Source organism: Pyxicephalus adspersus, chromosome 8 (genome assembly GCF_032062135.1).
Source record: "Pyxicephalus adspersus chromosome 8, UCB_Pads_2.0, whole genome shotgun sequence".
Lineage (NCBI taxonomy): Eukaryota > Metazoa > Chordata > Amphibia > Anura > Pyxicephalidae > Pyxicephalus > Pyxicephalus adspersus.
The window spans coordinates 57346839-57360108 of record NC_092865.1 but is presented as its reverse complement, the minus strand read 5'-3'; the positions used below and the strand labels follow the sequence as shown (position 1 = coordinate 57360108).

The window sequence follows — 13270 nt, the reverse complement described above, 5'->3', positions numbered from 1 at the left end:
AAATCTTCCAATTTTTTTAAAATTGAGAAGACAGGAGGATGAAACAATCAAGAATTATTATTTAATTATCCAGAGAGATTACAACTATTTATTTGACTCAGGCCTCTGGTTCTGTGTGACCATGAAGATTTGTGGTCATGGGGTCTGCACGGTAAGTGGTCTCTGGGGAAATATCACAGTAATTGTTTCCTGTTCTGCAAAGCCCGACGGAGTCTGATCATGCACAGTGTATGATATTTCTCTATAGAATATGAAAAAATCACTTTTTATTTATTAATCTACAAGTCTTGCTGTACACAAACGCGCGTACATCTGTTTTCCTGAACCATTAAATGCCTCTTCCGGGCCGGCTGAAATATCGGGACTTTTTGCTATTAAGGGCACAATGGTTTGTGTAGTTGAAACACATAAATTTTCACCTGACATTGTAAATGATGCATCATTGGAGGTCAAAGATATTAGTAAGAATGAGGAGACTAATTACAGTTATAAATAAGGTCTGGAGCAGGTGTGCTGGATTTAGCCCTAGGGGTTAATATAATGGGCTAGGCGGCTAATTACAGCAGCAGCTGTGCAATTGTCAAAAAAACAGAACCCCCCCCCCCAGACATAAAGTGCTGAGGATGGTTGTAGGGCCGCTTATATAACCCCAACCTGAGTGTAATTGCCAGATACGCACAGTACAGATTACAACAACCTAAAGTTACAGCAGGGCTAGGATGTCATAAGATCTTGCTTTAATGCAATCAGTGTACAATCTGCATGGAGTTTGGATGCTATCGGTGTGGCTGTATTCGTTTTGCTCCAGATGTTCCCAAGTTTGCTTCCAAAAAATTCAAATGTTTGGCAAAAATATGACCCTAATGTGTGTAGATCAACCTTTTTACCCTGGAGGAACCCTTGAATTGGTTTTCAGGTCTCAGAGAACCCTTTTTAAAACTGATTGATTGGGAAGGGGGATTTGAAAAAAGCCTCCTAAACTGGCACCCAGGGAAAAGAATACCCCCTACAGAGGTTGCTAAAATATAAACCTAAAACATCATTAATGTCATCCAGATGGCTCTACTAAATGCTGTCGGGCCCAGAACTATGCAGACAACACCGAATTGGAGTTCAATCACCCACAGCTCATGGAACACCTAGCAACCTTTGGAGGAACGTTGAGTTTCTACAGAAACATGTTTGGGAATGGCTGGTGTAGGTAGACAGATTAGGGTATGAATTCTATAAGGGGCAGTATGGTTTCCAAAAGCTGCTAAAAACTTCTGCAGGTATAAAGTTCAAGAACCTAGAGGTGCCCTACCTTTCAAAGCCTCCCCATCACTTTTTAACATCATCAGACAATGGGAAGGTTCAACCCTACCTTAAGAATTTTAAGGTAGGGTTGAACCTTCTTCTATAAAAGTGGACCAGAATTCAGAGTTTTGGAGGGGGTCAGCTGAAGTTTAAGGTCTAAGGCCCCTTGTTTTTTTTTTTTTTAATGGCTTGTCGCCATTACCATATATTTTTCACATTATTTTTTTTCTCCCCTCCCTAGGGGGGCTTTGGTGGGGTTGGAAAGCCAAAGTGCTAGGAATGGTATGCGATGGGAACAGGCTGGTGATGGTGCTGCATGCTCTGTTGGGGTGCCTGACAGGTAAATTATATTTCAAACAGCGGGATTAGAAGCAGCTTCGCTGCAGTTGCAAGTCGCGGTTCAAATCAAAACTACTGAACACCGAGGTTAATCAGGGGGAATATTGTACAGGCTGGGGGCTATTGTGCTCTAGCTGGGAGCTACTGGGGGTCCTTGTGTTGTCTTCCAAAAGAACCAAATATGAAAAATTCACTGTTAAGTTTTCCATACACTTCGATGAGAAAGTTATTATGGTTTGGTACACTATAGTAGCAGATATTGAGGAAATTAGTAAATACACTACCATTTCCTTTAACACAATAAAAAGTGTGTGCAAAGCGATTTAACAGAAAGCAACCTGATATCCAATTATTGTTTCAAATAGATTGGGGCCGGTTTATTGACTGCTGTACTTTATACCCTGGTTTTGCACTTTGCACCTACTAGTTGAAGGATGCCTATCTGTGAAAAGAACAGAGGCTGCCATTGTCAAACTTCCTTCTGATAATGCCAGTTGCTTGGCAATCCCGTTGAGCTATTGCATTCAATACTTTGAGCCCCTGACCTAGAAGCAATATTTTGATAAGTATTTGGTACAGTCCTTCTTGCTAACAACCATTAACAATTTAATTGGATATGATCTGTACGGATTCTCAGAATGAAACTCAAACTGATTTTGGAATTTCCAAACTCCAATGGATTTTTTTATTGATTTAAATACATTCAGAAATTTGGGGTTGGAATTGATATGTTTGTAATGAGCTGTACTATACTATACCTCAATGACAGTTAGAGTAAGTCTCAATCAATCTTGCCACTAGACAATGCCATAGTCATGTGCCAATGACAGGTATGGTCAGGTTCAGCCAATCTGGCCATGGGACAATAATCAGTGCCATAGTCATGTGCCAGGTATGGTAGGACCCACCTAATAAGGCTACGGGCAATGGCCAGTGCCATAGTCATGTGACCACAACACGTATATTAGGGCTCATCCAATCTGGCCACTACACAATACCCAATGCCATACTCATGTGTCTATGACAGGAATAGTACTTAGTGGACTTGGAGTTACTCAGAGCGCTTACATTCCAAGCTCAAATGTGAATGTGATCTGAATAATCATACCACTGCTAGTGCTTCCATAGTTATTAGGGCTAGAGAATGAAAATTGAGTATCTCAATAACGGCCAGGCACTTGAATTTTACGAAGGAGGTGATCAATGGTAACCAGGTACATGTGTATGATTTTACATGATACAACATGACCATGGATAGCAGCAGGAAGTGACAGCTTGCAGGATGGTGATGTCCTCTACTTGGTAGTTTCTTTTGAGTTTGGGGAGATTCATGGAAGAGTTCATCAAGAAGATTAATAATACTGGGAGGTACATTATGCCAGGGTTATTCATTAATGGTAAGCTGATCCTGCAGAGGAACAAAAGGTTGTGACTTTTTAATAGCGATGGGCTGCTTACACGACACCGTCTGATAAATAATAAAGTCAATGCGCCACAGTCGTGTGTACTGGTGAAGACAAACATTGGGCTAAGCAGTGAATGCATTCAGAGGTAAGAAATGCACTCAGTGTAAAGCTCAGACCTGTTCTGATTGTTCAAAGAAGCAGTCAAACGGATCAATAAGAACATACAGGCTTAAGGTTTTCAAAAACTAACAAAATGGGAAGATTATGGGGTTTATTAATGAATGTATTCACCAAGGATTCCCACTCATTTTTCAACTTAGATCCTTTATGAAAATGGGTGAACATTGTTAAATAGACTCTTGTGTATTGTATCTAAAAAAGTAGTGAAGTTTACATATACAAACCCATGGGCCCAATTGGCTTCTTACATTTAAAGCAATGAAATTGCCAAACATAAAAATACATCAAGATATCCTGTCACATTCACATCATGTAGCTCCTGCAGATTTTTTTTTCTGTTATTTGTTCCTACTACTGCACTTTGCCCTTACTTCTTCCAGGTTCAGGATTTCCTGTCATTTAAATCAGCTGGTGCAGAGTGATAGAACTTCCATACATGTGCATAGGAGTGCCATTCATTTCAGTACTAAGGTGTAAAGGCATGTGCAGAAGTGACATAACATGCACAGAAGAGTTACGACATGTGCATAACTAATACAGCATGTGCAGAAGAGACATAACATGCACAGAAGAGATACCACATGTGCAGAACTAATTTAGCATGTGCAGAAGAGAGATAGCATGAGCAGAACTAATATAGCATGTGCAGAGGAGACATAACATGCACAGAAGAGATACCACATGTGCAGAACTAATTTAGCATGTGCAGAAGAGACATAGCATGAGCAGAACTAATTTAGCATGTGCAAAAGAGACATAGCATGAGCAGAACTAATTTAGCATGCGCAGAAGAGACATAGAATGAGCAGAACTAATTTAGGGGGGCATAGCTTGTATAAAAGAGACACATCATATGCAGAACTAATAAAGCATGTGCAGAAGAGACATGGCATGTGCTGCAGGGACATGGCATGCACAAAAAGAAAAGAACATAGTATTTGCCGAAAGAACATAACATGTGCAGGAGAAACATAGCATATGAGAAAGGAGCAAATGTTATGCGTAAGGGAAATAGCATGTGCAGAAGGGACATGACATGTGAAGAAAGGACATAGCATGTGTAGAAGGAGGGATAAAGATTGTGCACAAGGAACATAGTCTGTCTGTGCAGACTAGATTTATCATGTGCAAAAGAAACATACCATATGAAGAAGAGACATAGCAGGCCCTTCTTGCAGAAAAGCATTGTCTGTTTGGAGTTCTTCTTTAAACCAAACTTCCTATATCCTGAGCCAAACACCAACCTAACCAGTAACATTCTGATACTACTTTACCCGTTTCTGCTGTATACTTTCCTTATCCAACACTAAGCCCAAAAAAATCACAGAAAAAAAGATCCAGACTGAAAAGATGCCAAAGCAGAAAATTCCTCACACATTTCATGTCGGCTGCTGTGTACATTATCAGCCGGTCAACTTTTAACCCAGCAATAAACTGGTATTTTATCTATTTTATCTATATTAAGTTGTTTTATCTATAGGCACAGTGTGTAGTACTGTGTTGCTACCTTGTTATTTGCATTTTCAAATGAAACTATAAACAGCTGTGCTGATATGCATCACACCAGCACAGAAGAGGTGCAACAATTGCAAGTTTGGTACCTTAGGTTAGCGGTCGCCAACCAGTGGTCTGTGATAATATTTTGGTGGTCCACAGAAAGATTTGGACATTATTTGCATTTTTTATTTTTTATTAATAATAAAACAAAAATATTATTCTAATAAATTCTTATATTCTGAATGACAATTTTCGACTTTATATTGCCGTACGCTTCAGTATTGTTTCCACCATTACAACAGTCACCCCGCTCCGCAAATACTGAGTCTCATCCAATTGTTTTATTTTATGTATTTATTTCTCAGATGCTCTTTTAGGTAAGTATGACTATAACTGTGTATTTTCTTTAACTGTTATATTTAATGGCATTAATAGTTTGACTTTGATAACGATCATTTCTTGTTTGGTCTTAGATAGAAATGAAATAAACCCATAATGAGTGAGAAAAAGCAAACAAATATTTTGCAATTCTTTAATATCAAAGATAATGCAACTAATGATAATAGTAACAATAGTAATACTTCACTTACTGTGAGCTGATCAATGAATCAGACCCTCCACAGTCCTTGTCAGGCACCATTAGGAAGATCATTATTTTACAAATGTATTTATCTTTTTAAAAATTTTCATATTAATGGTCCGCGGGATTTAGAATTATGAATTTAGTGGTCCGTGAGGTCCGAAAGGCACACAGCAACTGTCCGGAAGCCGGATTGATAATGTAAATAGTTTTGTTCCTATTGGCACGTGGTCTTTAGGGGTGGTAGACCTTAACAACCACCAGTCAATGAGAACGCTGCCTACTATCAGCATTACCAACCTGACTGAAGACACATTCGCCCTTTCAGTGAACACATGGGCATACTCACTTGAAGACATGAGAAGGGAGACAGCAAGCAACGTTCTTACTACCTCCTAGCAACAAGTGGAAATTCCTCCCACTGTTCACATTACCAACCATCTCCCACATCCTTCCCATTGTCTAATAAAATAGCCAACATTCACCTGTGCAAGCATGTAAATGTGCTCACTGACAGGGTGAATGTGTAATGTAACATTCACCACAAATCCTACCTGGAGGCAAACTAAACAACATCTCTACTTAAAAGGAAATATTTCCAAATTACATTAATAAAAATGTTTAAAAAATTGGATTAGTTTCAAGCATAAAAAATAAAAAAGGATAAAGAGACACTTTCATTCAAAACTGAATAAAGCGTGTATCCTTAGGATCGTTTTATACATTCCCCACCTAAGATTCACACACAATTTACACATTTTTTTATAATGAAGTTCAAAATAATAGACGTAAAAAGTGAATTTGCACATTTTTTTAAGAAGCTAATGTAAAAAAAAAGTGTACATTTTGGGTGAATCTTGGATGAAAACTTTTTTAAATAGACTTTTTATTGTTACGAACTGGGTCGCATTTATTCCATCATCTGTGAGTTTATCGTCTCCTCGTTAAGTAACGCAGACAACATGACAGCCACAAGCATACTGTGTCCCCATGCATCTTGGCCTTAGTCAGTCCTGTCGCGGCTATATTTCCCCAGGGGCCCTCTGCTCAGATGTGAGGAGCGCGGTACAGACAGGAGCCCTTTGTGCAGAGCATTGGTTGCTTTATTTTTATTTCTTTTTCAGGGTTAGACAGACTTCACCGAGAATCCTGATAAATTACTCCGCGTTTAATTTCACTTGGAGAAAAATGCGGACGGTCAAGCATGGATGGGATTGCGATTTTTACTGTTATAGAATAGATAGACACACAAGTTCAGCTAACATAAATGGCATATTTGGTAATTTTTAATTAAAGAAAAAGTAAATTGTATTGTACAGGTCTGTCCCCTACCAGGATGCTGTAGAGAAGGTCTCTGTGTGAAAGCTGTGGTCTCTCTGCAGAGGCCTGGAATTTTTATTTGTTAATAATATTATTAGCCAGTATTTATATAGCACCAACATATTACGCAGCCCTTTACAAAGTCCATAGTCATGTACATAGCTGTCCCTCAATAGGGTGCTCACAATATATTGTCCCTACCATAGTCATATGTTTTTAATACAGTCTAAATTCAAATTTTGGGGGGAGGAAGCCAATTGCCCTAACTGCATGTTTTTGGAATGTGGGAGGAAACCAGAGTACCTGGAGGAAACCCACGCAAATACAGAGAGAACCTGCAAACTCTAAGCAGATAGAGCCATGTCCTGGAATGCCAGGGAAGATGTTGGACCATTGGTTCTGGTGGAAAAAGGGTTAAAGTAAACCAATGAAGGGCAGAATCAGACCTGCCTCAGAATCATGGGTTCCTACGCGGCTTGCACCTTGCTGGATCTATCTGTGTTCCTTAGTAGGTGCCACCATCTTCCATCTCTTCGTCCTATCCAAGACGATCTTACGCCATCTTGATTGGCTGTGCCGGGTTGTTGTAACTATGGTACAGGTGCACAGGTGTTCAATCATACCTTGCCTATGCATTGGTAGGTGGGATTGCTGGGTTTCTTTGGCAACCAAAGCTTACGTTGCGCATGCACAGCTCAGATTCATGCCCAGACACTTGAGGGGATCAGACAGGTAAGACACATTATTGCAGAAAGGACATCTTTTGTCTTATTCTTCAAAAATGACCTGACTGATCAAGCACTATTATTATTAATATTTATAAACAAGATTTATATAACGCCAACATGTTACGCACTGCTGTATATTAAATAGGGGTTGTAAATAACAGACAGATACAAACAGTGACACAGCAGGAAGAGCGGACCCTGTCCTGAAGAGCTTACAATCAAAGCATTTATAAAAGAGGAACCAATGACAGCTGGAGGTTTTAGTAGCGCTCACCACCGCCCCTATTCATTCCATATGGAGCTGCCACATGTTGCGGTGCATTTACTGCTTGCTCACGGCAGAAACCGCATGACAGCATTTCCTAGGAGGCTACAATGTGGTTCCTCCTGGTCTGGGGAAGTGGTAAATGCACCCCAACCTCACTGCAAGTGTGAACCCAGCTTTGTTGATTGCTATGAATGCGCTGGTTGCCTGGCTGTTTTGTTTCTTTACTACTTTGAGCCACTGACCAGGAAAAAGCATTCACATTATTGTCATTTCATGTGACTGCAGCTTTTAGAGTTAGGCTAAAGTGACTTTAAAAAAATGTACTACCCTTGATATCATTGGACTATTTTCTTCTCTCAGACTTGCCTAAGTTATATGTACATCAGAAATTATATCAATACAACTCAGATATATATAAATATTTTCAATCAGACATAGGCGTCAATAAAATGGCGCCTGTAGCGCAGACACTATTTTCAAACACTAGGGTTCGCTAGTCTTAAGCAAGAGGCTGGGCTAAACTGACAGCAAAGGGACACAAATAACTAACCCTGGGTTACACTAAGCAATGGTGGTCTATAGGGTTGTGTAAATACGTATTCCCAGGGTGTGACTTTTGTCCTTAGTGTACAGGTCACCCTGTGTTGTTGGTAGTGACTGTATGGCACATGTGAGCAGAGTGTGATGCAGCTGTAACCCAGCCTGACTATGGAGAGAAGGGAGTTCTTCAGTTCCTTGCTGGTGAGTCCTGTTATTCTGTTTACCCTCTTCTGTGTGTGTCTGAAGACATGGACAGGTGCTTCTCTCATATGTCACTGTGTGGTGTAGGGCATGCTGGTACTGCTGGTAGTCCTAAAAGCTCTGGGCAACCATGATTGGGGTGCTGCTGGCACCTTGTAAAAAAAAAAACTCCAGCTGCGTAAAAAGACCATAACTCTGACTGAGGTCCCCTGTGAACAATACTTACCTACCTGGCAGGTGGCAATGCCAATTCCAGAGCCTCCACTGGTATCTGATTGTGACTCTGGGTGTGCATTGCTCCCTACTGTTCCTGATTTCAAGGGTTTGTCCCTCCTATGTAAACAAATCCCTCTGTACATCTTCCCTCCATGTCACTGTTTTAAATTTGTTACATAGATCTTTATGCAGGGGTAGGCAGTTGCTTCTTCAACAGGAATGGGGGTGAAAAAACTTCGGGATCTGCAACCTTTGCTGCTGGGGAAGTCCAGTACCCAAGAAAGAACAATTCAGCTGAGTGTGGGAAAGAAGAAGCAGCATCACGAAGCCGAGTCAATCTGAGAAGAAGCATGCTGATAGGAAGAGAGAGCAGAGATGAGCTGTGCTGCTTCTCATTGCTTGTCCAGTCACAGGCTGGAGGATGACCAGACTCAGAAGATGTAAGCTGAATAATACTGACGATCAGGCTGAAGACTCCTAGTAGTAACCATCTATCCTTCTTCGTGTTTAAGCGTACAGATAGTCCCCGGGTTTCATACAAGATAGGGACTGTAGGTTTGTTCTTAAGTTGAATTTGTATGTAAGTTGGAACAGGTACATTAATTTAATAAATGCAATTAGAACAGATGTTTGTCTCAATTATATTATTAGGCAGCATGGTGTCAGTTACTGTATAAAATCCTCACTGTGAGTTTATCAAAAACAAAGCAAAAAAAAATCTTTATAGAGCCTACACATTCATTAACTTCTGGAGCAAGCTGTGCTTTGATATGCAAAAAGAAACAACTGCAAAGTTTGTCTTGGTCATTAAAGAGTTACAAGAGCTTGCAGAACAGCTCAGACTTCTTCTGCAAGTCATGCAAACTGCCCCCTCCCCTCCATCAAGCTTCCGTCCTGCACACCAGCGAGCAGGGAAGCCCTGTTCGTATCTAATATCTCTATATCGGATGTCCTTAACTAGGGGACTACCTATATTGCACTTTCAAATCTTAAATGTAGGCATTATGAAAATGGACCTAAAAGTTTTTACTTTACATAATTTGGTAGACAGCCCTTAAAAGTAAAAATATTCTTCTTTTTTAAATGTGACAAGGGTAAAGCCCCTCCCCTTCTGTTTATTCTCCAACAGCGTTCAAGACTGGGAGCTCAGAGCCTCCTGGGATATCTACATCTCGCATCCGGGGAGGCTCCTGACTGCTCCTTCTGCACCTGAGATGGGGTGGCATTGCCAGAAGAATGAAAATGTTCTGATTGTCCTGGGGTATATATTGTAACTCTTGTAACGTGGATTCGTGTAGGCCCTGGATGAACAATCTCCTATCAGTCCTCCCACTGAAATTGGAGTTTGCCCACTTCTTTACTTTCTTCAGACCGACACGTTACCATCTTCTCAGCAGATTCTTCATGGGGTGATTAATGAAAAAATAAAAAACTTATTGCTTTTAGGGCACTTATATCAATGTTCTCCCCAACCCCTTTTAGCTGGCACACCACCCGGCAATTTTCAGTAACCACCCTGCTGTTTTTGGGTGGTCATTGGAAAGTTAGGTCACAATACAGAGGCAGTGTACAATTGGGATAGTAGCAAGCTGAATATCCGCTTAGCAATCCATCTTATTACTCACATGGTAAAGGAACCCTCCTATCCCACCACAAGTTTTCTGCATCCTATGACAGTGCCAATGCATTCATCACATGGTTCTGATGTACAGGATGTTACAAGACTGATGCCTACTTTTTATCTGTGATCTATTAGAGATCATGTGACCAGTGGGATAACCCTTGTTATTAAAAATCCACCTCCCATGACTTCAGGTTTTTATGGTTTCACTAAAACCAAAAACATTACCTTGATTAATGTTTTAATAATACATTGCTTCCTCCTGTTGGGTTAAATATATAGGGCCTCATAAATCTCCTTTGGAGAGAGCATTATCCTTAATGCCTTTGGTTACAATTTATGCTCTGTCCAGAATGTCTTCATTTGTAGCCACCCCATTGTGCTATACAGAGCTAAAACTACAAATTTAAACATCCACATCTCTGATACACAATGCAAGGAATCATGGGAAGTGTAGTCTTATAGGAGGATAACATTGCAGCCAGTCTGCTGCCCTCCAGTGTTCCATCTGAGAACAGCTTCTACACAAATTGCATGAACAAACAGCTTTTCAAGGAAAGAACAGATTGAATATATTTGTAAGTTTATTGTTCCTTATTAATTCTTCAAGGGGGCAAAATCTGCAATTAGTCAGGGCTTTATTCCAAGAAAGGGCAATCCATGTCTCTTTTGCAATAAAGCATACTTACCTGCCTGATTGCTCTCATTGAAAAATCGCTGAGCTGTGGCTGCCAGGACTGAATGAAATCCCATGCACCTGTGCCAAAGTTTCAGCATCCCTGCCCAACCAATCAAGATAGCTGAAGATAGAAACAAGAAAGAGAAGAAGCTGGCAGCACCCTGTGATGGAACGAGGACAGGTGAGTGTATTAATTAAATTGCGATCAGGCAGGTAAAGTTATTTCATTACAGTGGGGACGTCACTTGTCTGATCACAAAGGGTTTTACTTTGCTGCAATGTGAGGACAGTGACTTTAGTTTTCTTAACATTTTTCTCTATAGGTTTGTTGTGTTCTGGTTGTAACTGGTGAAGTCTCTGAGTATATATGAAGGTTTCACCAAATAAAAGGAGCACACAGAGAATACTAACTGGCAATCAATCGGCCTGGGATTACAAATGTAATTACCTTATTGATCAATGTTTCAGCTATAGGTGTCACCTCTTCAGAGGTTGACGGACAGTGCCTGAAAGTGAGATCTAGCGCTTTACTGCGCCTGTTATGTTCATCTTCAGAGAAGTTAATTGCTGAAAGTATAAAGCACCTCATCAGGGTACTGTAACTCTGTACTGATCTCCAAGGAGCACAGATAATGTCTAAAATAAACCACATCAGCAATACTCATTAGGAAACCAAAAGGCTGTTTGCAACATTAATAAAATGAAATTTTAGCAACCATTTGTGCAGCTTTTCTGCAGTTAATCAAATCTCAGTTCACCTATGTCATTTAAGACTCTTCTTTATGACTGACTTCTCCAAAAGAGCCCTGTAGAAGCCAAGGGGAGGAGGCACTGCTGTGTAAATTACAGCTTGAGCTACTGAGCTGTGTAACGGTTTTGAAGTAAAGGCTGGAGAAGATGTGAAAAGAAAGCTAAAGCTCCACCTGCTGGCAGGATATAGGATTTTAGTTCTAACTATATTACATAAAGAAGAAAGGATTGGCAAAACCTATATGCTATATGTAAGGGCTCTTGCGTGCCTAAATGGTCTTTGATTATTATTATTAAGCTGTATTTATGAAGCCCCAACATATTATGCAGCGGTGTACAATAAATTGGGGTTGCAAATGACAGATAGATACAAACAATGACACTTAAGGAGAGGACTCTTCCCAAAAGAGCTTCCAATCTAGGAGGTTGGAGAAAGTAGTACACATGGTGGAAAGTTCTTGCACTCTTGTTTGATTGGCTCATGTTGACCAGCTTTAATTTGGAGTGGTGACATCTAGTGGCAATAAGTAGTACTGAAAGACAGGTCTGAATTTAAGGAAAGCATTTAAGAAAAATGATTTTATTTTTTATTGAATGATTTGTTCTGTCAACTGTTACTCGCATACAGACAGACTGTCATCTCCCCTGGCATAATATTGCATGTGTTTGATTGTCAGAGGAGGTCTTCTATACTCACTCTTCATATTTTCTTCCCTAGGCTGGAGGGACAGCTGGAATGTGTGTCGACCTTATTTTATTCCCTCTGGACACAATTAAAACTAGACTTCAAAGCCCTCAAGGGTTTTCCAAGTCAGGTGGCTTCCGTGGCATCTACGCTGGCGTCCCATCTACGGCTATTGGATCATTTCCCAATGGTAAGAATTTTAGTAAATGTAAGATGTTGTCTATCTGGCCTCTGCCACCAAAAAGTAAAAAAATGAACAAAAGATAACTATAAAGAAAAAAAAAAAAAACAGGACCTAGGGTGAAAGAAAATCATTGAAATCATGCTGATTATTTCTTAACCTTAAAGAGGAGTGACATCTAGTGGCAGAAATAAAGTACTGCAGGGACAGCTCTGAATTGAAGGTAAGTATTTGAGCAAAAAAAAAAATAATAAAAATTCAAGAAATCATCCAAGAGGTCAACTATGTTTAAGGAAACCACAGCAATGAATGTCTGTTTTACAATGCTACAATGTATGAGATTTAAACTTAAAGAGCAGTATTTTTTTAGTAACAACTTGGCTGTTTTTTGGTGGTTACGGAAGAGTTGGGTCACTATACAGGGGCTGCCACCCGCCTACAAATTTTCTTCCCATTTATTTGGCTTAATAAAATTTCTGGTTTGTACACTGCACATTCATGTTGGATCACACCATGTTGTCTCATTGCCTGTCTTTTCTTTGTTTTACCTCTAGCCTCTGCTTTCTTTGTGACCTATGAAACTGTGAAATGTTTGCTTCACTCCGGGTCCTCTTCTTACCTCTCTCCAGTAGTGCACATGGCGGCCGCCTCTTTGGGGGAAGTGGTGAGTACAATAATGAATGATTGCAAATGCTGCCTTTGAAAAACAAAAAATAAAAGTCATTGCCGGGGTCTGTAACTTTATGCTTAGATAGGTGAGGTTACGTTTTGGTTAACACCTCC

The 13270-nt window shown here is 40.1% G+C and overlaps 1 protein-coding gene across 1 annotated transcript in view; it reads left to right on the top strand.

Annotated features, from left to right (window-relative positions):
• The first annotated feature begins 8172 nt into the window (after positions 1-8172).
• Positions 8173-13270, top strand: part of SLC25A26 (solute carrier family 25 member 26) — a 77119-nt gene continuing 72021 nt past the window's right edge. Inside the window, exons 1-3 of the mRNA XM_072420795.1 lie at positions 8173-8355; positions 12340-12496; positions 13042-13151. Coding sequence (XP_072276896.1) covers positions 8323-8355; positions 12340-12496; positions 13042-13151 — 300 coding nt within the window. The 5' untranslated portion in view covers positions 8173-8322. The remainder of the gene's footprint in view (positions 8356-12339; positions 12497-13041; positions 13152-13270) is intronic.